Here is a 26868-nt window from a genome sequence, read left to right as displayed (position 1 = left end):
ATTTAAGACTTTTCAGATTTGTTTTGGTGTTTGTTTTTTCATCTTTGCTGTAACTCTTCTCAGACTGTTTGGTATCGCACGCCTACTATAGACTCTCTGAGTCCAGTCAGCGGTCCTCCAGGTACAGTCAGTACAGCATGCAGTGATTTTTACTGCGTCCATTTGGAACTCGATGTTAAACCCGCTTCACTAACACTGCAGGCACACTGGTGAGCGTGTATGGACGGATCTTCTCTGACGTGTATGGAAGCAACACAGACGTGAGCTCAAATGGCATTAATGCCAGATTCCTGAGGTAACATTATTTTTAAATAACGTGATATTTATTACTGTAAATAAGCCATACAAAAGCGGTAACAAGCAATTTCATAAAATGGAAGTAGTTTATACCTTATACCCATTTTGTAGAGCCTACATGGGAGGAATGCCGTGTGAGCTGCTTAAACCCAACTCAGATGAACTGTAAGTTTTTTGCATACATGCTTTCTGCATAGACAGAAACATGTTTTGTAGATGCAGAGCGCTGCAGTCACGTAAAGAAAAGACTAAGTTATTTCATTTTGCCACAATATTAAGTCTGTCAAATATATCTTGAGGTATAACCTGCAGCTGGATTCTGAAACTTCTCAGTGGGGACACATGAGCTGCAAAATGACGGGGACGTATGTTGGTAGGCTGGTTTTGTCCACACTGATATTACAGCTCCTAAATACATTTCACTGTGCATTGTACTGTGTATAACTGTGCACGTGACAAATAAACACTATCTTATCTTATCTTATCAAATGGCCTTTTATTAATATGTTATGCATCCAACAGGTCATCAGAACCTGAGTTACATCCTCGATGCAGATTTTGGAAGGTAAAACACTTCAACTCTAATTTTTTTCATACTTAACGTAGGATTTGTGGTTTGGGAACAGTGTAACTTCTGGATGGATTTTACTGTTTGACTTCTTTATGATAAATTACCTAAAAAAAAAACCCAATTTTATTTCACCATTCCTTTTTTTCTTTACAATCTTTAGGAGTCAGGCAGCGAAGAAGCTCTTCAGGGTTTCAGCTTCGGGCAAGCTCTCCATGTTTCAGACCTTTGCAGGTACGTTAGTCACCAGATATTTTTATAGTTTTTATAATCAGTATTAGTTCCCAGTGTGGTGAAATGTTTTTGTCTTTTTCTTAGAGGTGACAGGGGTCTTTCCATCAGAGGGCAGCGTCATGGGTGGAACTCTGCTGACGGTTCAGGGACGTTTTTTTGATGAAACTGACCAACCAGCGCGCGTTCTCGTTGGAGGTAATCAGAGAGCCATAAAAACACTAACCGGCAGCGGCCGTGACGACTTCTGCAAAGTTGTTTTCGGCACAAAGTGTTGAGCGTGAACATGTGAATGACGAATGCGTTTCCACTAAACAAAACTCTACGCATTGTTCAAACTGCACGTCATGCAAAGGTGATAATCCTCGCTAATGCAGCAGCGTGCGTGCATACCTCAAAAACAATAAGACTTGTCACGCAGCGGAGGAAATAACCTGTCACAGCACAGAGAGGCAGCACGCCATGACAAATATGCTGCTTTTCTGCTTTTTCTAAGGATTTCATGAGTCCTGTAGCATGCTGCTGACTCTCAGTTATGATACATATGTGACAATAAAAGAAGTGGCATTTTAACTGTAACTGTAAAAACTGAAAACAACAGACATGGAATTACTGTTTAAACGCATTTGTCTCCATAAAGGTACTGAGACAATAATGAACCGATTTCAGGTGGTTGGCTTTTACAAGTGATGGTACACAAAAATTACCAGTTACAGACTGGAAAGTTTAATGCAGACAATAATTAGTTTTCCAGTTTTCCTTTACTGTTAGAAAACATCACACTTATTTTGTAAGCATTTACTTGGAATATTTGAAGTTCTAGATGCCCTTAAAGCCATCGCAGTACGTACCATAAAGGGAAAAAAAAGACACATTCTGGTTTAGGACACATTACAGATCAGGATTCAGGAATGCTTTTAGATTTGGGACCCTCAGAAACACAAGAGGAACGTTAGTGATTCCATGCAAAGGAAAGCGACACGTTACAGCTGCAGTGGAAACAAAGGTAGATGGAAATGAAGGATGCTGAATACAAAGTTAGGAATTAAAATGGTAGCTGCAAAACATTACCAGTTTGAAAATATTACAAATGAATATTTCTGAAGCTGCAAAAAAATGCCTCTAAAATGGATGTTGTCTACGAGGTAACGGGAAAACTAATATTAATAGAAATACAAACTTGGCTTATCAAAACTTCAACCAGCTTTTATGTAGAATAATTGACTCCGACAGTGATAATAAACATGATATATATTGCACTTTTCTTAATAAAGTTACAAAATGCTTCACAGAACGAAGTAAAAAAAATATATTGAAACAACTGAAAGTAACAACACACACACATTAAAGTAGACTTTTACAGTTTCAGCTGCAGTTTGGAGGTTTTTAAGAAGAATTTCATATGTTGAATATGAGCTTAGAAACTCATCAGAGGAACTGCAGCTGTCACGTGAATGCAGGGGAGGAAAAGGTTGATATTTACCTCTGTGATAATGCCTCATTAATGTACTCACATGCAGTACTTGTGCTTTCTTCCACTTTCGAGTGGTTGAAAATATGTCTAAATTATGAATATGCAGCCATTTTGTACGTGTGGGCTGAGATGTACTTTCAGCCACTGGCTTTTGGCATTTCTCCACAGGCCTCCCTTGTGAAATCCAGAGTGTCGCAGCTAACCAAATCACATGCAAGACTGCAGAATACCAGATGAACGAGACCACGGCAGTCTACCCAGGTGAGAACATGTCGGCGCCTCCATTGTCTCTGTCACTTGTTTTAATCCATTGTGCTGCTGTCATACAGTACTGTGTAATTATCTGAGTAACACACGCGAATCTAATGACAACTTGAACAGTGGAAGAATTTAAATTATCTGACAACAAATCTGCTGCCTTGGAGATTTTATCTCCGCGGTTGTCATCATCCATCAAGACTCGGACTTTGAAGTGCTGCTGCTGGAACGAGATCATCTTAACTGATGTGACCAAAACACGCATTTTTAATCATGCATCACGCGAAGGTTCTCAGTCACGAACGTTCGTACAGTGCATGAATGGGAAAAACATCCGCGAAGCTTTTAATACTTTTTAATTTCTACTGCTGTTTCTATCGAAACACAATCACTTAAATCTCTGCTTCTTGAAGCCAAAGAGGACCAAGAACTAACGCAGGTTCATTCTTTGTATTCGTGTCACTTTATCAGTAAAAAAATAGTATTTCATGGCAGCATGTTTATCAAGCATATTTATTTGTGTGTGGAACATTGCGCTGTAATGAAACCTTTGCCCTCTGCACAAATTATTTAAGTGAGCTTTTTTCTTTATTTTAAGGAAAAACAGATCAGCCACCGTTTAGAATCTCATACTTTTTTAATAATATTTGTTGTATATTTAATGGTTACAGGTCTTCGAAGTATATATAGCTGGGTTTAAATTATGTGAGTTTTAATTTTCTCCACTTTCTCTTCTTAACATCTTAAGAACAAGAGCCACATGAAATTTCTGAAAAACACATTAAAAACTGCAGCCAGATTAGTTTTACCTCAGTGTAAACGTACACAAGTGTCACAATCTAAAGACAAAAATCTTGTTTGTTTTTTTCAAATGTATTTTATTGAACATTTACTAATTACATAATTATAACCCAATTAAAAAAAAAAAAAAAAAAAAAGAACAGAACAGTCCAGCACAGAACATACAGAAATACAGTAGACTTAACATTGGTTATATTTAAAAATAAAATGTGACCCTCTTTTGTAAAGTATATCGTTTAAGTCCTGAGGCAGATAGTCCAAAAGGGGTTGCCATATCTTATAAAAGGCATCTAATTATGAATGAACTGCGGGGTACGTTGTAGCCTGTGAAGGATTCTGTATCGGTTCTCCCTGTGAGTCTGTTGCAAATCTTTTTTTGTTAGTGAGTAGACCCCCAAATCTTTTTCCCAATCAGTTTTGGACCTTTCAGTTGTGAGAAGATTTACCATCATTAGTTGCTCATAAAAATCAAATAGATTTATTTTTTTGGTCGGGACCCTCGTTAAATTTAAGAAGGAAACTTTCTGCGGGGGTTTAAGATTGGCTGGTCATCTGGGAAAATAAGTGATGATTGTACAAAAAAACCCCAAAGAAATCCTTCTGTAAAATATTGTACTTAACTTGTTTTGGTCTGAAAGACATAAAACCACCTTCTTCAAACAAACCAAAAAAAAGTTTTATTTTTTTGTGAGAGCAGTTATCAAATTAAGGCTCTATTTTTAATAAGCGCTGCATTGCACTTGAATATTTCCCTCTCCCAGTGTGACTCATAATATTACACCAAACTTTTAGTGTTATGAGCAGCAACTTGTTGTTTCTAACCCCCACTGGAGGCTCACAACACCAACTGTCTGTTTGCGGTTCAGATTGGTGTGAAAAAGAGTGTAACCGCCCTGATATTAGCCTAGCATGACATGCCCAGTAATAATATAATAGGTTAGGGACAGCCTGAATAACATTAAAACATTTAAAATTGTGTCTCGAGTCATTTGTCATTGTGCTGATAATTGTTATTGATTGTTTTTTTAATGTAGATTCTTTTGTTAATTAATGTCCATCCATCCATCCTCTTCTACTTGTGCAGCTGTAACTGCTGAATGTTACAAAAACATTTAATTTATTCATCTCATAATTTCTTCATTTCCTGTCATTTCTGATCTTATTTATTCTTTTTACGTGCAGGGGGAAGAGGTTTAAAAATGGAGGTGTGGAACAACTCGAGGCCCAGTTCTCTCAGTAACATTTGGAGCTACAACAAGAACACGACCGGCTACTGGTCACAGTGGATCGACTCCATGCCCTACACCTTTCCCAGAGAATTTGACACCTTCACCACACGAGTAACGGGCTTCTTTGTGCCTCCAGCCACCGGAAACTACACAATCTACTTCAACTGTGATGACCGGTGTGATCTCTACCTCAGCAACTCCAGCCGCCCAGAACACAAGGTGTGCTGAGGGCTCTTATTTTCCCCCAAAATACAGTAAGGCGCTCTTTTAGCTCCTGAGAAATAATTTCCTTTTTAATTTACTTCAGGTTAAAGTTGCATACCAGCCATATTTTGTCTATGACTACACACGACTGGAGTCACAAAAGTCAAAAGTACTCGCCTTGGAGAAAGGAAAACCGTAAGCCCGGCAGCATGCAGCTCATTCACCCAAAGTACACCACAGCTTTTACAGATGTACTATTAATAATTTCTTTGTTTTAGATACTACCTGGAAATTCTGCAGCAAGAATATGGCGTTGAAGCTGGCTTCAACTTTGCGTTGTTCCTCGGGGAGAGTCCCTTCACAGAAAACCAGGCCGACGATGCTGTCAATGAAGTTCAGGACATTGTTGCCAGATACAACGTGTTTGATGAGGAGCAGGTAGAGAACGCCGTGGCCTTCCTGATGCTTTTGTTGTGTTTTTCCTCTCCACCTGTCACAGGTGTCACACACCTTTTAGTCATGACAGCCACAGAGCTAAAGATATTACGTTACAACAGTGTTTGTCATGCTGTAAAGTTATGAGTGCCAATGTTTGTATGCTGTGTTCTTGATATATCAATAATTATCTAATGGAAGCCCCTCTGTAGGCTGCCTGTTTTATTTAAATGATGAATATGCAGTTAAACATGATAAACAAAATTGATTTCTTCCTCGGACTAATACATACTCATGGAGTGGTGAATACAGCTGCACAGATGTCCCCACACGACTTCAAAACATTATCAAACTATATGCTTTGGTATTGTTTTGATTGAAAGACCTCTAGTGGCAGAAATGAATTTATGTGAATTTATGGCACATTCAAAAAATATCTGAAAATCCTCTAAAAATGACAGTTGGACATTTTTCCTGACCAGGTTAGATGACCTCAGTACCGTGTTTGTTTAGTCAGCTTAGAAATAAAACCTAGAAAGAAGGGAAACAGTCACTGACTACACATTTGTGCATTAAATAGAGCACCACGACTTTTTTATGCTAACCAATGGTTCATATTTGCCCTGCAAAAAATAAAAGTGGTATACCAAACATTTCAATGTGCATGGGAACACCTGTGACCCTGCATTGGATAAGTGCAAGAAAACAAATGGATGGATGGTGGGTGTTAATATGTACGTTTTTCGTGCTTTTACACCTAATTTCTGCACATTTTCACTGATTACCAGGTGGTTACCTTTGGCCTGTGGCCTGCCAGTGTGGCTGGAGTCAAGGAGGTCCAGAACATAACTGTCAGCAGCAGCTGTTCTGATCTGCTTTGTAGGAGCACCTTCTTCAGCCTGGGCTATGGACACGCTCAGACTGGTAATGTTCAAATATCGCAGCCCAAAGTGAATTTGGATGCCACAAAAGAAAAACTTTGCATATGCTGGTTTAATTTGCTGGAACCAGATTACACAATGTTGTTGCTTTGTCTTGGCCTCTTTTAGGACCGATCCCAGTCAGCGCTTCAGCAGTGGAGGTAGAGGCAGCCTTGAACAGCCTGTGGTCCATCAGACCCGACACGGTGACGGTCACCAAACAACAAACCGGCGATGGGTCTCAGTACACGGTCACGTTCAACTCTGACAGAGGTGACAGATGAGGCAGCTGCATAATAATTACAAGCAAAAACAGGAACTTTGTGTTTGCAGCAGACTTTTGTGTCAGATGTTAAGTTTGTGTTTCGTCCTTTAAGGTGACTTCAACCTGCTTCACTTTGAGGTTTTTGGCTCAGACACCAACATCACTGTTACTGAGATTAACAAGGGGAGAAGCAACATGAAAACCTTCACTCTGCTCTGGGAAGGAATCCCCACAAAGCCCATCGCCTTCAACGCAACTGAATCTGAGGTCTGTGCTGTGAAAGAGTCCAGCGACCGTCTCATATTGAGCTCAGTTTTCTCAGTTTGATTGGGATTAAAATTGTTATGGAAAATAATCACTAATTTTTACAGTTTTGCAAACAGACGCGATGTCTGACATTCAGCTTGTGTGACTGTGAGCAGGTTCAGTCGGCTCTGGAGGACATGATGAGAGCAGAGTGTCCGAAGGAGATCCTGACCTCTGAGGGCGCAGATGTGAAGTACTTCAAAGACTTTGAAAACGACAATTCACAGGTCAGTGTGGACCGAGGAATACTGCTGAAACAGGAGAAAAATCTGTGAAAATGAAGGAAATACTGTGAGAGGGATTTGCATGTTCAAATGTGTTATACACTATAAAAAAATGTGCTGCTTTTCAGAAGTATTTTCCTCTCGGTATCTTTAGAGAATTTGATTGTGGATTCTCAGTTTCTTGCTTTTTTTCCATTCATCAGTTCAATGTTGCAAATGAGGGAACGCCTGTGGATCGCTCTGGGTTCTGTGGCCGCTGGTCGCTGAAGAACGCTGAGATCCTTTTCAAAGACAGCTACACCACCGAGTCCGGATACACCTATGGACCAGTGTCATTGGACAAACACCCAACAGTAAGTCTTCCCATTTAGTTATTTAGCGCTGATGGTATTGGACAGCTGGCAAAGCGTTTATATTATTAATAAATATTATATTAATGATTAAAGTTACAATACACACACACACAAAAATATAAAATAAAAAAAAATATTCTTTTTATTTTTCTTCCAGCTTTGCTTTGCATATAAGGGAATGCTGAAAGATGAAGCTGGAATGAAGTTCACCTACCAGGACAGCAAAGGTCAAACCCAAACAGTGACAGCAAAGATCAACACTGTCTTCAACAAGGGCTCCACGTCAGTAAAACCCAAAAAGTGTTTCTGATTTCTCCGATTTGTGCAGACACACTGAGTACACATCGATGTTTCCCAGCAAGACTGCAGTGTGTGTGAGTAAGATGTCTTCTTCACAGGTGGAGTTACAAATGCATGAACCTGCAGACCTCCCTGCAGACACAGTACATTGGGAGTAGGTACACTCTCCTGGAGTTTTACCTCTACAGGGATGCTTCAGGTGAAGACTTCTATGTTGATGCTGTTCGCATTGGAAGGACGAGCACCGCAATCGATGAAAATGGTACAGAGCTGAGAGTACTTCTGTTTTTGTTATATTAAAGCCTGCTGTTGTTTGGTTGTGCGAACTGTATTCTATGTGGACTGTATTGTTTCTCACAGCTGTTCCTAACAAGAGGAGGCCCCCTCCTTTTGAGGGCTCTGGTCGGTCCTTCGAGTTGATCTCCGTCAGCAGACGTGAGCCATCTGCTTCACAGATCAGCTATGACATCAAAGCCACACCTGTAGGCTGTGCATTTGATTTCCCACTGTTAACCGTTGGCTTTCTGCAGGTAAGTCATTCATTTATATGTGTAGACTACATTAGACTGTTGGAAACCATCAGTCTAATGTCTGTTCAATTTTGGCAAATTAGCATGGCAGCTTAAGTAAGCAAGTGGTAACTACCTGTACAGGTATCAAGGCATGAACGACCATTTCTGACTGTTATTGTTCAGAAAAGGACATGAATTAAATAGAGCTAAGCTAAATTATTGTCATGCATCCTGGTGCACATGCTATCCCACTCAGGCTGTTTACCTGCATCCAAACAAGGCAAGCTAAGATGCGATTGGTCACCAACAATCTGTTGCCACAGTTTTGTCCTTTGCCTGAAAGGTTGTACAAAGGTTGTTAAAATCCTAACTTCTTGTTGAAAATAAAGAGTGTTGAGTTACTCAAATTAAATGAGAGAAGAAGGGGCTTTCCCAGTCAGCTCAGTACAGATAAATAAAGGCCTGGGGCTACAAGTTAAGACTGTGTTCTCACGCTGTTGTGTTACCATGAAATGGATTGTCTCAATAAAACAGCCAAAAATAAGTGTAAGAAGAGTTGAGTGCGTATAAGTTTCAGAATTTGTGTTAGTAACAGTTGTTTTGGAACCAGAGATCGGTGTTCCTCAGCGATACGACTCATAAACACAGTAGGAATGTTCAGTAGCCCGCAGGCACACCGTGGTTAAGATTTGGTATGAGGTATTTGTACCAGTCCTTTTTCTTATTGTACCTTCATAAACATTTAAAATGCCGACCGAGGTTCTTTTGCAGGTTCTCTGATCATTGCACGTTGATCCATTTTGTGTTAATGCGACAAATGAAAAAGGCCTTGGATGCAGATCACACGTTTTCCAACCAAGAAAACTCATAAATGTATGTTTCAAATTTTTTTCTCCTCTGTCTTTCTAAGATGTCCAACAGCAGCGAGGACATGGCTGAGTTTACAGAGGGAGCAGCCACAGTTACCATCACTCGCCCTCACAGAGCCTCGCCTCCTCTGAACGGCACTTTCGATGCAGAGATTTACGGCGGTCGAGCTGAAGGTAGTGACAACAAACATGCACCGTGTTCTACAGAGAGGTTAAATTCCCTGTGACCTATGACTAATTACTGACTTCTCAGCTACTCGTATACCCTTGTTGTAGATACGACAGGTTGACATTAAGTACACGGTGCACAAAAGCTCATTTAAAAGTTTACAAGACAAAGAAAGATGGTGTAAAAGTGACTCAGAGTTAGCTCTATAATGTGATCTCCGAGTCTCTGAAGTTCTCAGATGATTTACATTACAAGTGCTTGTTTTCAGGTTTGTCTGTGGACATCAGTGAGGAGGACCTGAAGTATGCCCTGGAGGGAATCGCAGGGATGGGCCAGGTCAGCGTGGGAAAGGTTGGAACCTGCAGGCAACCCGTGTGGAGGGTCAAGTGGCTCACCAAATCAGGAGACCAGCCTCTGATCCAGGTCTGACTCCACCTGTTATTAATGTATTCATGTTCTTTTATTTTTTGTTTGGTCTTTTATCCTTTTGCTAATAAAACTGTAAATTTCAGTCAGCGGCTATATGCACATTTGATGGGAAAAAAAAAGCAGCGCTCTGTGAAGCACCAGAAATGCCAAAATCACGGATGAATAAATGAGTACATTAATAACATCCATCCAGAGCCTATCCCAGCTGTCATAGGGCGAGAGGCAGGGTACACCCTGAACAGGTCGCAAGCCTGTCACAGGGCTAACACAAACCTTTCACACTCACATTCACAATTTAGAGTAGCCAATTAACCTAACCCCAGTAAGTGCATGTGGGAGGAAACCCACGCAAGCACAGGGAGAACATGTAAACTCCACACAGAGAGAGGGAGAGACCTGGGCCAAGGTGGAATCGAACCCAGGCCTTCCGGATTGTATTCTAACTGTGAGGCAGCAGTGCTAACCACTGCCCCACCGTGTTGCCCCCATAACACTGAATTACTGTCTGCTCATTTACATAAAAAAATAAAAATAAAATATATAAATAAATAAGATTTGAAAAATTAATGGGTGGAAAATGCAACAGGAAAATAAATAAAAATAAAATAAATTAGCTAAGTGTGGAGGTAATATGAGAACAATTAATGAATGTTAAAATGTTGAGCAAATACAGATAGAATAGAATAGAATAGAACTTTATTGTCATTATACATACAACGGAATTTGTTCAGAAACAAACAGAAATATTAATTATATTAATATATTAATTTATGTCACAGTTTATAAATAAATAATTAGTTTATTTAATTAGTATATTTTTGGTGCGCTCACTGATATGACTTTTTGATTTTGACACTTTCAGGCCTCCACAGTGTCTCCTAAATAATTAAATCTAATTATGTGATACAGCATTTTATATATGTAGAAACATATTTAAATGAGTTTAGCAAAATAGCCTTAAAAAAGTAAGAAAAGTAAGAAATGGCAACACAGCGTCACAGTGCGACAAACAGCAACGGTGGCTTTTTCTTTTCTTTTTCCTTTTTGGCTGCTTCTTGTTGTTTTGAGTCCTGATTGTGATTTTTGCTCGTTACAGGTCAATTACTCGTTAGTTGTCGGGGAAAACGTGACCGTTGGGGCCAAGGAGAAACAAAAGGGTGGGCTGCTGATTCGAAGCCTGACCGGAGACTTTTTCCGAGTGTGGGAAAACAAACCGCAGGTACAACTGTGAATCAGAAAGCCGCAACATGGTCTGTGTGTGAATGCCTGCTATAGTCACAGCTAATCCCTTAATGTGTTTGCTTAACATGCATCCTGTAGAGCAGGTTTTATTTTGTCTGCAGTGTACTGTACCGTCTGTACTGCAGTGATTGACTGCAGTCTTTAATGATTTTACTGTCATGGCACCTGTTTACCTCACAGTGTGACAAGGCAACGATAGACCACAAAGGTTAAATGCAGCGAACTCTGACCCTGAGCCGGAGCCCTTTGACCCGTATAATAATATCTGTACTGTCGTAACTGCTCGCAGGTGGAGGTTCACATCAATGGCATTCCCTCAAAGTGTTCTGGCGACTGTGGCTTTAAATGGTCAGAGGAGAAAACTCCGGTTGTGACAGGAATCAGCCCGTCTCAAGGTGTTCAGTTTATTGATGATTACCAAGTTACTGTTTGTTACTTTGTTATGAGATTTTTTCATTAGAATTTAGTTTCAGCAGGTTTCCCTGTATGGACAGTTTATTTATACAACACATTTAGACACAGCAGATATTGTGTGCTGCACAGCAAGTACAACCGTTCAAAAAATACTGTATGTTAAACGCAGCATAATTCAGTATGTAACGTTTCAGGTTCTGATGGTGTGGGGACTCTCTTGACCATCACTGGGACTGGCTTCAGCAGTGAAAATGCTTCCATCATGGTGGGACCTGCCAGGTGCCACATTAAAGCAGCCACAGGTGAATAAAATGATTTTTCACAAGTGAACAGTTTTCTATAGGTGGTTGTTAAGATAACCCAGATGCTGTTGGTCTCCAGGAGACTAACCATACCATGTTCATTATATTTCAGCCTCCACTCTGGTGTGCACGCTTGGCAGCGCCAGTGCCGGCACCTATCCAGTGTCAGTCAACTTCCCCTCTCTGGGTGATTCGCGCTATTTAGGCGGCAACTTCCTCTTCACCTACCAGCTCATCGTGTCTTCTTTCTCCCCGCTGTCTGGAAGCGTTGCAGGTACGTTCTCTGGTCTTTGGGAACCATGAAACCCATGGAGTTTTTAAAGTGAGCTGTCATTTTAATAGAGAGTTTTAACAGTTATCATTTTATTTCTTCTTCAGGAGGCACCCTGCTGACAGTGAAAGGCTTCGGCTTCAGCTGGAACACCACAGTTGCTGTTGGCAGTGCAGAGTGCGCAGTGATTGATTCAACGGACACTGAGCTGAAATGCAGGACGCCAGCAGTAAGTCCTCAAGCTGCCAAGTCATTTTTATAGATGCTGTTTACCTGCATTAGCATGCAAATAAAAGCTGTAGCACCGTGCGCTCTGTACTAACTATACATTTAGAATTCTTGTTTATTACACACCAGCAGTAAAGCGAAAAAACAGGACTAGGACATGTCCAATAATAATTGGAGTAACACTCCTTAGATATGCTGCTTTAGGCCTAGGCTGCTGGGGGATTCCCATGATGCATTTCTAACTACACTGGAGTATTTATTGTACTTTAACATTAACTTATTCTTAAATTTTCATATTAAAACAATTTAAAATTACATTTTGCATGGCTGATCTATGCTAATTTTTGCAGAGTAGTAGTAACTTTAATGCTGGCAGCATGGTACATACTGAAAAACACAGTGAAATGTGAAATTAGATTAAGTTTACTCCCCACCAGGCTGCTGGTCATATCAGATAAAGTCTGGCCGCAAACATTTTAATGTAAACTGTAGTTTATTTCAGAAGTTACAGAGTTACAGTTGTACAGTCTTTTGATAGTAAAATACACATAACATGCTTTTTATTTCTCCTTAGCTCTGAAAAATTCACCTACTTTTAATGAAAATACTTATTTCAGGGAGCTGCAGGATCTCAGACCGTCACAGTGATGCTGGGAAACATGAGTCAGACGGCCAGCGGCTCTTTCACCTACGATAACAACCTCACCCCACAGATCTCAGGCCTCAGTCCCCTGACTACCACTGTGATCGGTAAATCCAGGCTCATGTTTTTATGCCATTAACACTAAATGTTTTTTTTTTTTTAATTGTGGTTGTTAGCGCTGCTGCCTCGCAGCTAGATGGTCTGCGTTTGAATCCACCTTGGCCCGGGCCTTTCTGTGTGGAGTTTTCTCCGGGTACGCCGATTTCCTCCCACAGTTAGTGGGGTTAGGTTAATTGGTGATTATAAATTGGCCATGGGTGTGAATGTGAGTGTGAATGGTTGTATGTCTCTCTGTGTAAGCCCTGCAACAGGCTGGCAACCTGTGCAAGATATGGATGGATGGTGTTTATGCATCTAATAATCTTGTTTGAATTATATGAATATTAATGAGTTTCATGTGGATGAAGGTGGGTTTTGTCCTTTAAAGGTTACTTTCGATCCTACCTGTCTGCTACGTGCAGCACAGTCTGTTGTCTGCTTCCTGTTTGTGCGTGAAACAGAAAAGTATCCAGTGTTTCTTCATTATGTTTCAAGCCTGTCAACATTGTCTGTGTCATATTTCTCTCACAAAGTAAACCGCATGTAGGCACGGTACATTTGTCATGATTCAGTTAGTTTTGTGAGTGCAGCCAGAAAATGTTGAAGGCTTTTGTGTTTTTGTCAGTAAGTGTCCCACAGAACAGGTTAGATCACATGAAATGCTTCCTTGAACACAATGTGCAATGTAGCATCATTTCTGTGTGTGCTGTTTGCTCTGTCTGGGCTTTACTGTGGCTGAAAGTGTATAGAAACCCCATTTATTACATTCTTGAATTGCTGATTTGCAGGTTCACCCAGTTTAAACCTTTTAAGCTTGATAAACTTCGAGAATCTAGGCTCGGGGGCTAGGAAAGCTTTTTGTGTAATTACAGTAAATGATAGGAAGAATTGACAGTGAGAGAATTTCTGTTAATCTGCAGAATAACCCGTGGTATCCTTGTTTTAAAAAAGAAAAATGAGAATTAACAAGGTCACAAGAGCCAATCATCTTGGCACTTTAATGATAGAGGCTGCTGTTCTAAAAAGATGAACTGGCATAATTGTTTTTCCTCGTTTGTGTAGGACACCGAGTTCTCACCATCCAGGGTTCAAAGCTCGGGCAGCAAGACAATGACAGCATCGTGCTCGTAGGAAGGAATGAATGCGTCATTGTGCTTTGGACGGCAACAAACATCACCTGTCTTCTCCCCGTGCTGCCGCCCGGCACGCACGAGGTGGACGTGCAGGTTGGGAACAATGGCTATCCTGAGACGAGGTACAGCTCCTGTCAAAGATGCGCTGAGTGATTTGGAAATACTATCACAAGTTCATCTTTCATGTACAAAAATGAAAGACTGCTGATAGTGTTCTGAATTGTTTTCTCACATGTCATGTGTTCTGTGAGGGTTAGATTTAAACATCTGTTGATTCAGTTCAATAAAATTTTATTTATATAAAACGCCAAATCCCAACAAACAGTCGCTTCAAGGCGCTTTGTATTGTGGGTAAAGACCCTACAATAATACAGAGAAAACCCAACAGTCAAAATGACCCCCTATGAGCAGCACTTGGTGACAGTGGGAAGGAAAAACTCCCTTTAACAAGAAGAAACCTCCAGCAGAACCAGGCTCAGGGAGGGGGGGGTCATCTGCTGAGGGGGGGGAGAGACACACAGGACAAAAGACACACTGTGGAAGAGAGATCAGCTGAAGGCTTTTCAGGGAGCTTTTAGGACAGCCTGATAATAATGAATTACAGTTAACACATCTAAATGAGTCATATAATATAGATACTTACACAAGGCAATATAATTTATTTTTTCTCGATGATGTTTCACTAATGTAAATGTACTAAAACTACAACGTAAAAAAACTACAAGTGAACAGATACCAAGTTGTGCTAAAGTACAAAAGATTTTACAGGGAAAAAAAACCTGATTCTAAATTTGTATATTGCATTATTAGAGTGTTGATGATGTGTCAATGTGCAGACCACATTTTGTTGTTGGAGGTGGAGTTTGTTTTAATACGTGGGGTCCTCGGTCCTCAACGCTACAGTTAGGCCCCTCCCTGGGACCCCAGAATAAATCATAGGAACTGAGATTGGGTTCATTAGAGAGCAAGAAGGGATTTGCGGTTAATTTGAAAATGTAATTACATCGATATGGGAATTTTTAAGAGGAATTTCTGATCATATTGCTCACAATTTATGTAAAACTCGGCTATTGCGTTCTGAACTCTCAACTCCAAGTTCTCCCAGTAAGAAGCTTTGAGTGGTACTTTGGCTTAATTCACAAAAACAAGAACTCTGCCTTTTAGTGAGATTGTGGAGAAAGATTTTATCTAACAAATATCTCTTGTAGTGTTATGTTTTTGATTTCCCACCATGATCATTCATTCATGGAAAGTGTCATTTCTTCCAGTTTTAATACACAATTTATTCTGTAGATAGCAGGGTGTTACATAAGCCAACTGTATTTTTATACTAGAGGATATGACGCATTTCTTGATCCAGGATAGTTTAGGTTTTCCAGATACGGATGTTTTAGGAAGTGAACGCACTTTCATTCAGCAGAATAATTCAAAAGTCCTTGAAGAAAATGTTTCCATCTTGAAATGTGTTCAGGCACTTATTCTGAACCATAATCTAAACCATCTTTAATTTCAGTGTTCACCATAAACCACAGGATTTTCCCAGAATAAAGTTTTTTTAAAGCTTTTTTTCCCCACATTTTGTGTGCAGTTTCTCCTTCTTATAAAAGCTGTCTGAGATTAATTAAATTCTCATCACAACAGATGTCACATAGTTTAAGATGAATTGGCATAAGTCGGTTATTATTCCCTTTGCTTCAGCGCGGGTCTGTTTTCTGTCTTCTAGCAATGGTGTAAATATGACCATTGAGTATATCCTGGAAGTCTCCGGCATCTCCCCGTTGTTCGGCTCTTTGCTGGGAGGAACCGAGCTGACCGTTTCTGGCTCTGGTTTCAGCAGCAACATATCTGACAACACTGTGTCTGTTGGTAAGCAACATGGACCCGGTCTTATCTGTCACTCATTGCCAATCAAGCAAGTTGATTTTCCTTTTCTTTTTTTTATTCAGCAATTTTACATGTCAGGAGGATCTAATGGAAGTTCATGATGGTGCAATTGCTTGCTAATATTTAAAAGAGCTGTTATATCATGGCTGAATCAATCTTCATTCATGATTTTTGTTTGTGCTGTGACAGGAAACACTGCTTGTGAAGTGACGGCTGCCTCAGAGAAGGAGCTGCGCTGTGTGGTGCAGTCAGAGGAGAAGACTCACATTGTTACCAACCAGGGCTCTGATATCAGTAGGTTTATGTCTCTGTTCTTTGTGCAGCTGTCAAACTAGCTCTGAGAGGCTGAAACTGAGCACAACAGAAACATTAACGTAACAGAAAACGTCCACCTGCGAGGAAGCTGTCGCCTGCAGTCTGTCTGCAACTTAAACGCGAGCGTTTCTCAAAGAAATGCCTCAAATCCAGTTTGAACACTGTCATTGTGTTAGGTATCAGGCACTTACATCTCTGTGGGCTTTCTTTGTGCAAATTTTAACTGAAGTCTGTGTTTTCCAGCTTACGGCCCAGGATACGCGTGGAGTCCCGCCTCGCTCACCGTGTTCGTCGGCGATAAGGTGACGTGGGGTTGGGAGGCACCGGCCTTCCAAAAAGTCGGGTACCGGGTCTTCAGTGTTTCCAGCCCGAGTGGAACCACTTATGAAGGGGGACCTTTCAGCAGCGGCGAAACCAAGACTGCTCAAGGTAGAGTACGGAGTCAGTTCAGTTCAGTTCAATAATTTATTGACATCTCAACTAGTTGATTGGAATTTGTTTCACTTAAGACCCACGCATTGTTAAAAACATACAACACAATACAGTACAATAAAATAAGACAATAAATACTAAGTAAAACAATAAAAGATCATATAAAAAGTCATAAAACAACACACACAACAAATCAACAATATACAGCATGTTATTAGGACTTATATAAAAATACTTCCAAGCTGTTGAGAAGTCGGACAGCCTGTGGATAGGTACTGTTACGAAATCTGGTGGTTTTAGTGCTGATGAGGGGAAAAAATTAACGAGACAATTAGCTGGGTGGGAAGGATCCTCAACAATCGACAGGCTCTTTTTCCCTAACCTGTTTGCATAAATGTCAGCAATGGCTGGGATTTCACACCCAGTCATTTTAGATGCGTCCTTCACCACCATATTCAGTTGCCTCTCCTCCTCAGCAGTCACGCTCCCAAACCAGACAGTTATAGCAAAAGCAAGAATACTCTCCAACTGCAAACTGCAACAAGCCTCTCCTGGACACACCACACTTCTTTAACTGTTTTAAAAAGAAGTCTCTGGTGAGATATGCACAGATTTATGAAAAGGTTTTCCCCTCAAATTCTTCTGCTGTGCCACCAGTTTTAGATTTCAGTGTGTGATTTTGTGTTTGCATGTTCCTTCTTCTTGTTTTCCTTTAAGTATTCAGACATAATCCTCTGTACTCTCATTTTAATAGTTTACATATTTAACCCCACGCTGACTGAACCTCGTCATGTCTACATTTCACCGTCTGTCTGTGAGAATGACAAGAATTTAACCACCAAACCAAACGTTGCTGTTTACTTAGAGTATATTGAGATTTCATGATAAGCTACATGTGTTGTGCATGAGTGAATGTGCTCTGTTACACCTTTCAACATGGACACCGTGTCCAAGAATGTGTCATGACTTGATGTGATGTCTTTACAATCTGTCTCGGCCCCTCAGGGTTTTTCAGCTACCGTTTCACGACGCCTGGTGTGTATTACTACAGCAGTGGATACGTAGACAACGCCAACCTCAGGCTGCTGCAGGGAGTCGTGAAAGTCAATAGTCGAGAGGAAAAGAACAGCGTGGTTTCTGTCACAGTGAAGGGCATCGAGGCCAGACATGCGGCTGGGGGTCAGTTAATAGCAGCTAAGATGCTCTGACTCAGAAACTTTATGCAGCTGAGCTCTGAGTCAGAATAAAAGGTGATGATGAAATGATTTAACTGTCTTCCTGCAGGTTCACGTCGCATCTCCAGAGCGGCATCACAGTGCGTCGCCTCCCCGCAGTGCCAGCAGCCCACTCAGACTGGTCCGCTCTCCTTCAGTGCCTCCACCTGCGCCACTCCCATCATCTACTCCATTTCTCCCAACCAGGGCTCATACCACCAAGTGATCCAGATCCAGGGCAAAGGCTTCAGCGACGTGGCCTGCGCTAATGAGGTTAGCAGAGCCTTTTAGGACTGCATTGTTAAATTTAAATGCATTCTTTGGTCAGCAAATTTTCCTGCATATTTCCTCTTAAAGGACCATGTTATAAGTTAAACTATAACACTGCTGCACAGCACTGTGATAGGATGCTGGAGAGTATATTCAGCAAATATAATATAGATCAGTAAAAGGCATTGGTGCTGTCTGTTTGAATGGCCTGTTTGCCTCATTCAGCCTTTATTTAATAACATTTCAGGAACATTAGAGAGGCTGTTTGATTCTGTTACCTTAAAGCTGTGACTCCCATGGGACATTGTGGTAGCCAGAGACAGAAGTATTATTTAAAAAAATACAATTTAACTAAAGAATTTGTTGATCTGAATCAGTTTGAGCAGAAAAGTTAAGACTCAGCCTTAAATAATGGATAAATAGTAGAAATGGACTTGAAGTCCAGACGCAGCTTAAAATAAGTTCAAGTGGATCTGAACATGAGAGATGCTGTTTATGGAGGGATACCCGTAAGTCCACACACAGGGACTTTGGGGATGCATGGCCTTAAATTAAGGTACAATTCAAAATCATCCAAGCACCCATGTTTGTAGTTCTAAACACATCTTTAGATTTCACTGTTAAGAAGAATAATTTTTAGTCTTCTGGTCTTATCTGTAACCACAGCTGGGCTCTGTTAGCCTTGGTACAGTGCAGTTCATGTTTAGAGGTGTAACCCACACTGTGTCCTGCAGGTGACGGTGGGAGATCAGCCCTGTCAGGTGATCAACAGCTCCCAGTCTGAGATTAACTGCCAGCTCAGCCCCGGCAGTGAACTTCCCGTCGCTCTTGCTCTCCCTGTGGCCGTCAGAGTCAACAACCTGGGCAGCGCCGTCATCGCCGTGCTCAACGAGCTTGACCGCCGCTTTGTGGTTTTACCTGTAGTTGACTCAGTCTGGCCTCCTGTTGGAAGCCCCACCGGCCACACCAGACTCCTCATCCGCGGTTCTGGTTTCTCCGAGGGACTTGTGACTGTAGCCAGCGCGCCCTGCGACGTCCAGTCTGTTAATTACTCTTCGATCATCTGTGACACTGCGCCCTCTCAGCCGCACGCTGGCGATGTCATCTTTTATGTGGGCCGAATCCAAAGCACCTGCCACTCAAACTGCTCCTTCAGCTACTCCACGTCTGTCACTCCCACAGTCACCAGCATTTCCCCCGACAACATTCACAGTGCCACTACTGTGACCATCTCTGGCTCAGGGTTCGGCAGCAGCGCGAACGATGTGGCAGTTTTTGCCAGCATGACCCAGCTGGAAGTAACCGCGGTGACCGATGGCAGCATCAGTGCAAGAGTTAGCGCTTTGCCTGCTGGCGTTCACTCAGTCAAAGTGATTGTGAGAAGCAAAGGCCTTGCTTCTGGTCAGGTCACCCTGAGCAGCACCGCACAAGCCACCATGAACCCTAACGTGGGCAGTCTGGCGGGAGGAACGCTGCTCGTCTTCACAGGAAATGGCTTCGCTCCAGGGAACACAAGCGTGACCGTCGGCAGGAAACCCTGCAAGATTCAGGAGGTGACGCCAGGTGGTCTCAGCTGCCTGACGCCTCCTAACAGTGAAGGCCTGGTGACCGTCAACATCCAGGTGTTCTCTGTGCAGTATCCTCCCCTCAACTTCACCTACTCTAAAGCCCACACGCCTACCATCAGCTCCATCAGCCCCACCACAGGTAATTATTATGACAGGCGGGAGGGCACAATGGTTTTCATGTTAATAACTATAAACACAATATAGAAACTATTTTGTTAAAGCACAAAAACACATGATTTCTGCAGTCTGTTTAAGAGACATTGTCAATATGTTGATTCAATATGAGTTAAAATGAAAAGTAAAATAAAGAATGAAGGAAAAAAATGCTGATAATTGGAGATTAGTTCAGTCTCATTTACATATTATTCATCTGTAAAGCAACACATTTATATCGTGTCTCTGATTCTTTGTAAATTGTCTCTTCACCTCTTCCGTGTATTTCCCACAGGGCCGAGCGGGTCCGTCGTCTTCCTCACTGGTTCGGGCTTCGGAAACGACTCTCAGCTCGTCACTGTCACCATAAACAGCGTCCCCTGCAATGTGTCCACGGTCTCTGACGCACAGGTGCAGTGCACCACGGGAGACAACCCGGGGGGGACCTACCCAGTCGTGCTGCAGCACCAGGTCAAAGGTTACGCTGAGACAGGAGTCATGTTCACGTACGAACTGACGCTCAGCAGCGTGCAGCCCAGTGAGGGTGAGAGATTAACACTATTCAGCTACACTTCATGGATTTAATCGTGCTTATTGAGAGAAGACAAAACCAGACGGGCCTAATCAATAAATAACCTGATTTTTTTTTTAAATCTTCTCTCTGTAGATGCATAAATCCATATTTACTGAGGCTGCATAATTTGAAGAAGATCTAAGTTTCCTTTTAAAGTATATAATATATATTATATACTAATACAAAGCAATGAAATAAACTGAATAAAGTCCCATCCAGGTCAGGGTACAGCGCTAATTAAATGAAAAGGAAAGAAAATAATATTTTTTGCTGATAATTTTGACAACGCTGTTGATAAAAAGGGAATCCAATGAAAGAACCTCACCTTGCAAACATGTTCTCTTAAAATACTTCACAGTGAAGTAAACTGTGCAGCTTTCATCTTTTTCTTGAATTCCTTCACTTGGTTGAACCTGTAACTCAGTTTTTTATGAATGAGTTGTTTTCCTTTAATCTGTCATGCAGGTAGTTTCGGTGGGGGGGCTCTGCTGTCCGTGCGGGGTTCTGGGTTCGATCCACTCAACTCCACTGTGCTGATCTGTGGGGGGGAGTGCCACGTCCACAGAGAAACGTCCACATCCACCAGTCTGTACTGCCAGGCTCCACTCAACAACGGTGAGTTCAGCTCAGAATAAAGCAGATGTCACGAATGCTGCTTTCTGTTTGGAAGCCGCTCCGCACTGCAGGCGGTTAGTGGGTGCTCAGATATTATCATCTCCGTCTCAAGAATATCATCAGTTGTTGTTTTAGCATTTGCTGAGCGCCATACTGCAAATATACTCTTAGATATAATTTCTACAGGGGTTAGGTGCTTTCTATAATCCGTCTTTTTCAGTTCAGCCATGCCTGTAAAAATCTGTCAAAACTGTGTCAATCACCAACATCCAGAGGTGGAAGGATCCGAGTTTAGAAACACAAACATTGTTCATGGTGTAACGTGTAGTTACGTCTCGCAAAGCAAGTGATTTGTGGTGTTTTTCCTCAGATGCCACAAGGCTTACATGCATGTACAGGGGTTAAAAACTGCTATTATATTTATTTCCATTGGAAAGAGGACACATTAGGCGACTGGCTGCCTGCTGGAGAAAAATGATTTTGCTTGAAGGTTCCTGGATGCCTCTGGGTGAAGTTAGTCTCAAAGAAGGGGCTGCACCAAAAAAAAAAAAAAGAAAACGGATTGCTCCTGTTGCCCGTGTTTGCATGCAAGAAGTAATAGAACCTGAAAAATGGGACGCAAACTGGAAGCAGAGATTATTCGCTTTCATAGTAAAAGCTGTTTTCAGCTGCGCCCTTATTCACGAGGGGTCTCTAAAGCAGGCAGCTCTGCATGTTTGTCTCATCCTGGAATCAAAACGGGGCTTTTCTACTTGTTAGGCGAGTAAACCACTACACCATGGAGCCGCTGCGACAGACATGTTTCTACAGGCGCAACTTTTAAGGATTTGGGAAGTGTTTGCATACAAGTCAGCGTCGTTCATACAAACAACAGGCCATTACAAGAGTAATAACCAGGAAGTTTTTGGTGTGGTCTTGGAAACTGATTTCACCCAGTCACAGACAGGAATCTCCAGCATCCACTCAGCAAACGATCGGAGAGTGCGCGTTTTTCCCTGGTGACCTGTGGGTGCCTTGATGTTGCCACTGTCTGTAGGACTGTGTAAATGGACTACATGGTAAAGGGACTGGTGCTTAATAGAGCTTTTCTACTCAGAATGAGCACTCAATGTGCTTTCTTACTACAAGCATCCACACATTACACTAAATTAATATGATTTTTTTTTACAAGAGTTCGCTGATCTAAAACTAATTTCACAAAAATGTAACTCGGATACTTTTTGATTGTTAAAATTGTTACAAATTTGAGGTTGTGGCTTGTGAAAAAGAGCATGGCTGCTACATTGTCACACTACTGTTGGGCTGATTCATGATATCAGCTGAATTCACGACTCTCATGGAGACAGGCTGCGCTTTTGAGGAATGCTGTCCGCCTTGTTACCAGGCAGAAAACGGTCACATCTGATAAGAAGATAATTTGACATGGATGATGATGAGATGGAGGATAAAGCATCTGTCTTTGTGTTGTTGTGTGATTTGTCTGTTTCTGTGTGTGTGTGTGTGTGTGTGTGTGGGTGTGTGTGTGTGTGTGTGTGTGTGTGTGTGTGTGTGTGTGTGTGAGTAGGCACCCAGTCAGATGTCAGCTGCGTTGTTGCTGTCATTAACCCACGTGATGCGGTCAACATATCGAACGGCTTCACCTATAAATCTCAGCTGACTCCAGTGATCAGCGGGGTTTCCCCGCGCAGAGGCAGCACTGCAGGAGGCACCCGGCTCACAGTCACCGGTTCTGGTTTCAGGTACATATAACAATAAGTTTTCATTTACTCACTTTAGGCACGTGGTGATTACAAGTGCTGCATTTTTATTAAGCGTATTTGACACATAATGAACTATGTTAGTGTTCATTATCAATAAGCTCCATACTTTTGTGCTGAGCCCACTTCAGCAAATCAAAAACACTAGGTGCTGCCCCTCGGTAGGCTTCCAGATGTTCTCCAGCCCTAAAAGTTGGGGAGTCATGCAGGGAGCCTTAAAGAGAGAGGATCAGAGGAGGTCCCAGAATAAAAAGAGAGTTAAAAATGAGCCCACATCCTCTGTGTCCCCTGATTCCTCATTAATCGTCCTCATGTTCGCTCCCCCCTCCTGCACTGCAGCTCTGATGTGAATGAAGTCAACGTGACGATCGCGGGGTCGGTGTGTGACGTGCAGTCCACTAACAGCACACACATCATCTGCGTGACCAACGCTCAGAGGCAGTCTCAGAAAACCAAAGTCAGAGTGAGCATCGGGAATCGAGGCATCGCCAAAATGGTGAGATTGATCAGTTTCAAAGCAGTTCTGAATGTCTGCTTTTAATTTTCCTGATACACGTTTTTGATCAGGTGTTTTTTTTGTTGTTGTTGTTTTTCTTTAGGACAACGCAGATTTCTTCTACATTGACGTGTGGTCGTCCAGGTTCACGTGGGGAGGTCTGTCCCCACCTGAGGAGGGCACTTTTGCCGTCATCACTAAGGGCCAAACCGTCCTGCTGGACACCAGCACACCTGTGCTCAAAATGCTGCTTATTCAAGGTGCCAAAATTACTGCTAATGCGTTTTTACATGCCCACATTGTGTATTTGTAATGATACAGCAGAGCTTCTTTAAGGTTTTCAGGGTTGTTTTTCTCGTTTCCTGGTTAATAAATAGTTCTTATGTTGAACATTTATTGTAAATATGATAAAATATTAAAATAAAAAATGTGAAAATTGAGCTGCCAGAGAAATTCAAGCTCTTGTAACATTCAGGAGGGACGCTGGTGTTCGATGAAGCGGACATCGAGCTGCAGGCAGAAAATATCCTGATCACCGACGGCGGTCTGCTCCAGATCGGACAGGAGGGGGCGCCATTCCAGCACAAGGCCATCATCACGCTCCACGGACACCTGCGCTCACCTGAACTTCCTGTTTATGGAGCCAAGACCCTGGCTATCAGAGAGGGCGTGTTGGACCTCCATGGTACAAACACACAAAATCATATTCATACACACACGTGTATCGAGTAAGCTTGTTAAATAAGTAGCGTGATGCACTGAATTTTAATGTTGTTGTTTCCTACATTTACTTTAGTAAATAATGAGAATACTTCTCTCACCCCTGAGGTATAACTTATTAATCCAGAAATCATAGAAAGCTGAAATAGCTTTGACCCAGTTATTTCTAAAACATGCATTACATGTCATAGCAATACTATCATGTAATAGTAATCTGACAGTAGTTTGAGGTCTTGATCTTCAGGGCAGTTGGTGTGACCTCATCTGCTCTCTTCAGGTTCAAAAAGTCATTTCTGTTTCTCAGGAACCGACAACTTTAAGAACTCTCGAGGGGACCAGTTTTGTAAAAGTTGCTCAAGTTTGAAATTCCCTTTTTTTAAAAAAACTCAGGTCTTCCTGTGCCCATCCCCTGGACCCACTTGGCCCGGACAGCAAACAGTGGCTCAGACACGCTGACGCTGATGAAGGCGGTGACGTGGAAAGTCGGAGATGAGATCGTCATTGCCTCCACTGGACACAGGTACATTCAGTTAGCTGATATAATCAGTGTTTCCAGTTCCATTTTGTTCACTTTAACACTGTAAAAAAGAATATTTTAAATAAGAAATATATAGTTGAAAGCTAAGTAGCCTACATTAGCTGAGTAGCAGTACCTGCCATTGCTCCCGTTCCTGGCTTTGCATAATTTAATGGATTTGCTCAGCTGGATGGCCGGAAGATACTGACAGTGAAAAGAATAGAAGTTTAAAAAAAAAAAAAAAAAAAAAAAAAAAAAATATATATATATATATATATATATCATGAATTTTAGTGAAAGAGCTTCAGCATTACAGGGTTAAAGATGAGCTGAAGATTACAAAACAACATTTAAATCTATGCATTCAGATAGAAAAGTCACTTATGTGTTTCTGATCACGGTGCAGCCATAGCATGTAGATTACCTCTTTCGATGTATTATACGGTCATGACAAAGAGAACATGTCGGGATTGCACCTGTTATCCAGTAATTCCTGTGAAGTTTCAGTAAATCTACAGGAGGGGCTAAAAACATAATTATTAATTTTCCAGGCACAGTCAAGCAGAGAATGAGGTGAGGAGGATCGGCGCCGTTTCGGCAGATGGAATGACTCTAACTCTGACCAAACCGCTGAACTACACTCACCTCGGGGTATCCGTGACGCTGCCTGATGGCACGGTGTTTGAGGGCAGGGCTGAGGTGGGTCTCCTCACCAGGAACATTGTTGTTCGAGGCTCCCAACATCTAGAATGGGATGACAAGATCGCAGCATGCCCGGATGGCTTCAACACAGGTACTGTGTGATAGTGGAAGTTAAAATATGTTGCATATTTATGGCTTGAAGCCTCCACTTTGGTTACTAAAGATCATTTTTGCTCTTCTGTGTTTTTCAGGTGAATTCACCACCCAGACGTGTTTCCAGGGTCGGTTTGGAGAGGAGGCTGGCAGCGATCAGTTTGGAGGCTGCATCATGTTCCACGCACCCAGACCAAATGAGAATCTTGCGATCGGCCGTCTGGAATATGTTGAGGTGAAATTGGTTTTCATTTTGTAACCTTTTCTATATCTGCAGTGCTATTATTTTTTGTTTATTTTTAATGTGTGAAAAGGTTAAAGTCTTTCTGCTGTTGTCCTGAAGGTTTTCCACGCCGGACAGGCCTTCAGGCTGGGACGGTATCCCATCCACTGGCATCTGATGGGAGACATCAACTACAAGTCGTACGTGAGAGGCTGCGCGATCCATCAGACCTTCAACAGGGCCGTAACCATCCACAACACCCACCGGCTTCTGGTGGAACACAATGTCATCTACGACATCATGGGGGGGGCCTTCTTCATTGAGGACGGCATTGAGACAAACAACATCCTGCAGTACAACCTGGCTGTGTTTGTCAAACAGAGCACCAGCCTGCTGAATGATGACGTCACTCCTGCCGCGTACTGGGTCACCAATCCCAATAACATCATCCGCCACAACGCAGCCGCGGGGGGAACCCACTTCGGCTTCTGGTACCGCATGCACAATAACCCCGATGGCCCGTCCTACAACCCAAATATCTGTCAGAAGAGAGTTCCCCTCGGTGAGTTCTACAACAACACCGTGCACTCTCAGGGCTGGTTCGGCCTTTGGATTTTTCAAGAATTTTTCCCCATGAAGAACGGAGGCTGCAGGTCCTCGATCCCTGAACCCGCTGTCTTCCGTTCCCTCACCACCTGGAACTGTGAGAAGGGTGCTGAGTGGGTCAATGTAGGCGCCGTGCAGTTCAACAGCTTCATCATGGTCAACAATGAGAAAGCAGGCATTGAAACCAAGCGTATTTTTCAATGGGCCGTGAGCGGCTTCGGAGAAGACGGCGGGGCAACAGTGTCCAATAGCACCTTCGTGGGCCACGTGGACGAGCTCGGACTGGGAAGCGACTTCTGCACGCGTCGCGGCATCATCCTGCCCTTCGACGACGGCCTGAGTGTCCTTAACAGCAAGTTCATCAACTTTAACCGCAGCTCCTGCGCGGCCATCGGGGTAACCTCAATCGATGGGGTGTGCTTGGACCGTTGTGGTGGCTGGGCTGCCAGGTTCAGCGGCATCCAGTACATGAACTCACCCAACAAGGCCGGCTTCAGGTGGGAGCACGAAGTGCAGCTGGTGGACACTGATGGCTCCCTCACAGGTAGTCTCT

At 42.3% G+C, this 26868-nt stretch overlaps 1 protein-coding gene across 1 annotated transcript in view; it reads left to right on the top strand.

The window, feature by feature from the left end:
- Positions 1-26868, top strand: part of pkhd1l1.1 (PKHD1 like 1, tandem duplicate 1) — a 45174-nt gene that overhangs the window by 3106 nt on the left and 15200 nt on the right. Inside the window, exons 5-48 of the mRNA XM_030741169.1 lie at positions 64-121; positions 202-295; positions 409-462; positions 597-670; positions 820-862; positions 1029-1099; positions 1184-1294; positions 2739-2831; positions 4812-5077; positions 5166-5257; positions 5341-5500; positions 6286-6421; positions 6547-6690; positions 6795-6949; positions 7105-7215; positions 7416-7565; positions 7723-7847; positions 7964-8127; positions 8226-8395; positions 9288-9420; positions 9684-9838; positions 10941-11063; positions 11376-11481; positions 11695-11802; positions 11915-12076; positions 12181-12302; positions 12919-13051; positions 14106-14298; positions 15900-16042; positions 16250-16354; positions 16619-16804; positions 17813-17986; positions 18092-18294; positions 19026-19998; positions 20308-20556; positions 21052-21201; positions 22766-22940; positions 23298-23454; positions 23558-23714; positions 23930-24139; positions 24565-24694; positions 25243-25484; positions 25585-25721; positions 25830-26859. Coding sequence (XP_030597029.1) covers positions 64-121; positions 202-295; positions 409-462; positions 597-670; positions 820-862; positions 1029-1099; positions 1184-1294; positions 2739-2831; positions 4812-5077; positions 5166-5257; positions 5341-5500; positions 6286-6421; positions 6547-6690; positions 6795-6949; positions 7105-7215; positions 7416-7565; positions 7723-7847; positions 7964-8127; positions 8226-8395; positions 9288-9420; positions 9684-9838; positions 10941-11063; positions 11376-11481; positions 11695-11802; positions 11915-12076; positions 12181-12302; positions 12919-13051; positions 14106-14298; positions 15900-16042; positions 16250-16354; positions 16619-16804; positions 17813-17986; positions 18092-18294; positions 19026-19998; positions 20308-20556; positions 21052-21201; positions 22766-22940; positions 23298-23454; positions 23558-23714; positions 23930-24139; positions 24565-24694; positions 25243-25484; positions 25585-25721; positions 25830-26859 — 7927 coding nt within the window. The remainder of the gene's footprint in view (positions 1-63; positions 122-201; positions 296-408; positions 463-596; positions 671-819; positions 863-1028; positions 1100-1183; positions 1295-2738; positions 2832-4811; positions 5078-5165; positions 5258-5340; positions 5501-6285; positions 6422-6546; positions 6691-6794; positions 6950-7104; positions 7216-7415; positions 7566-7722; positions 7848-7963; positions 8128-8225; positions 8396-9287; positions 9421-9683; positions 9839-10940; positions 11064-11375; positions 11482-11694; positions 11803-11914; positions 12077-12180; positions 12303-12918; positions 13052-14105; positions 14299-15899; positions 16043-16249; positions 16355-16618; positions 16805-17812; positions 17987-18091; positions 18295-19025; positions 19999-20307; positions 20557-21051; positions 21202-22765; positions 22941-23297; positions 23455-23557; positions 23715-23929; positions 24140-24564; positions 24695-25242; positions 25485-25584; positions 25722-25829; positions 26860-26868) is intronic.

This window comes from Archocentrus centrarchus, chromosome 11 (genome assembly GCF_007364275.1).
Source record: "Archocentrus centrarchus isolate MPI-CPG fArcCen1 chromosome 11, fArcCen1, whole genome shotgun sequence".
Lineage (NCBI taxonomy): Eukaryota > Metazoa > Chordata > Actinopteri > Cichliformes > Cichlidae > Archocentrus > Archocentrus centrarchus.
Note: the sequence above shows the minus strand (reverse complement) of the source record. Positions and strands in the feature narration are given on the sequence as shown.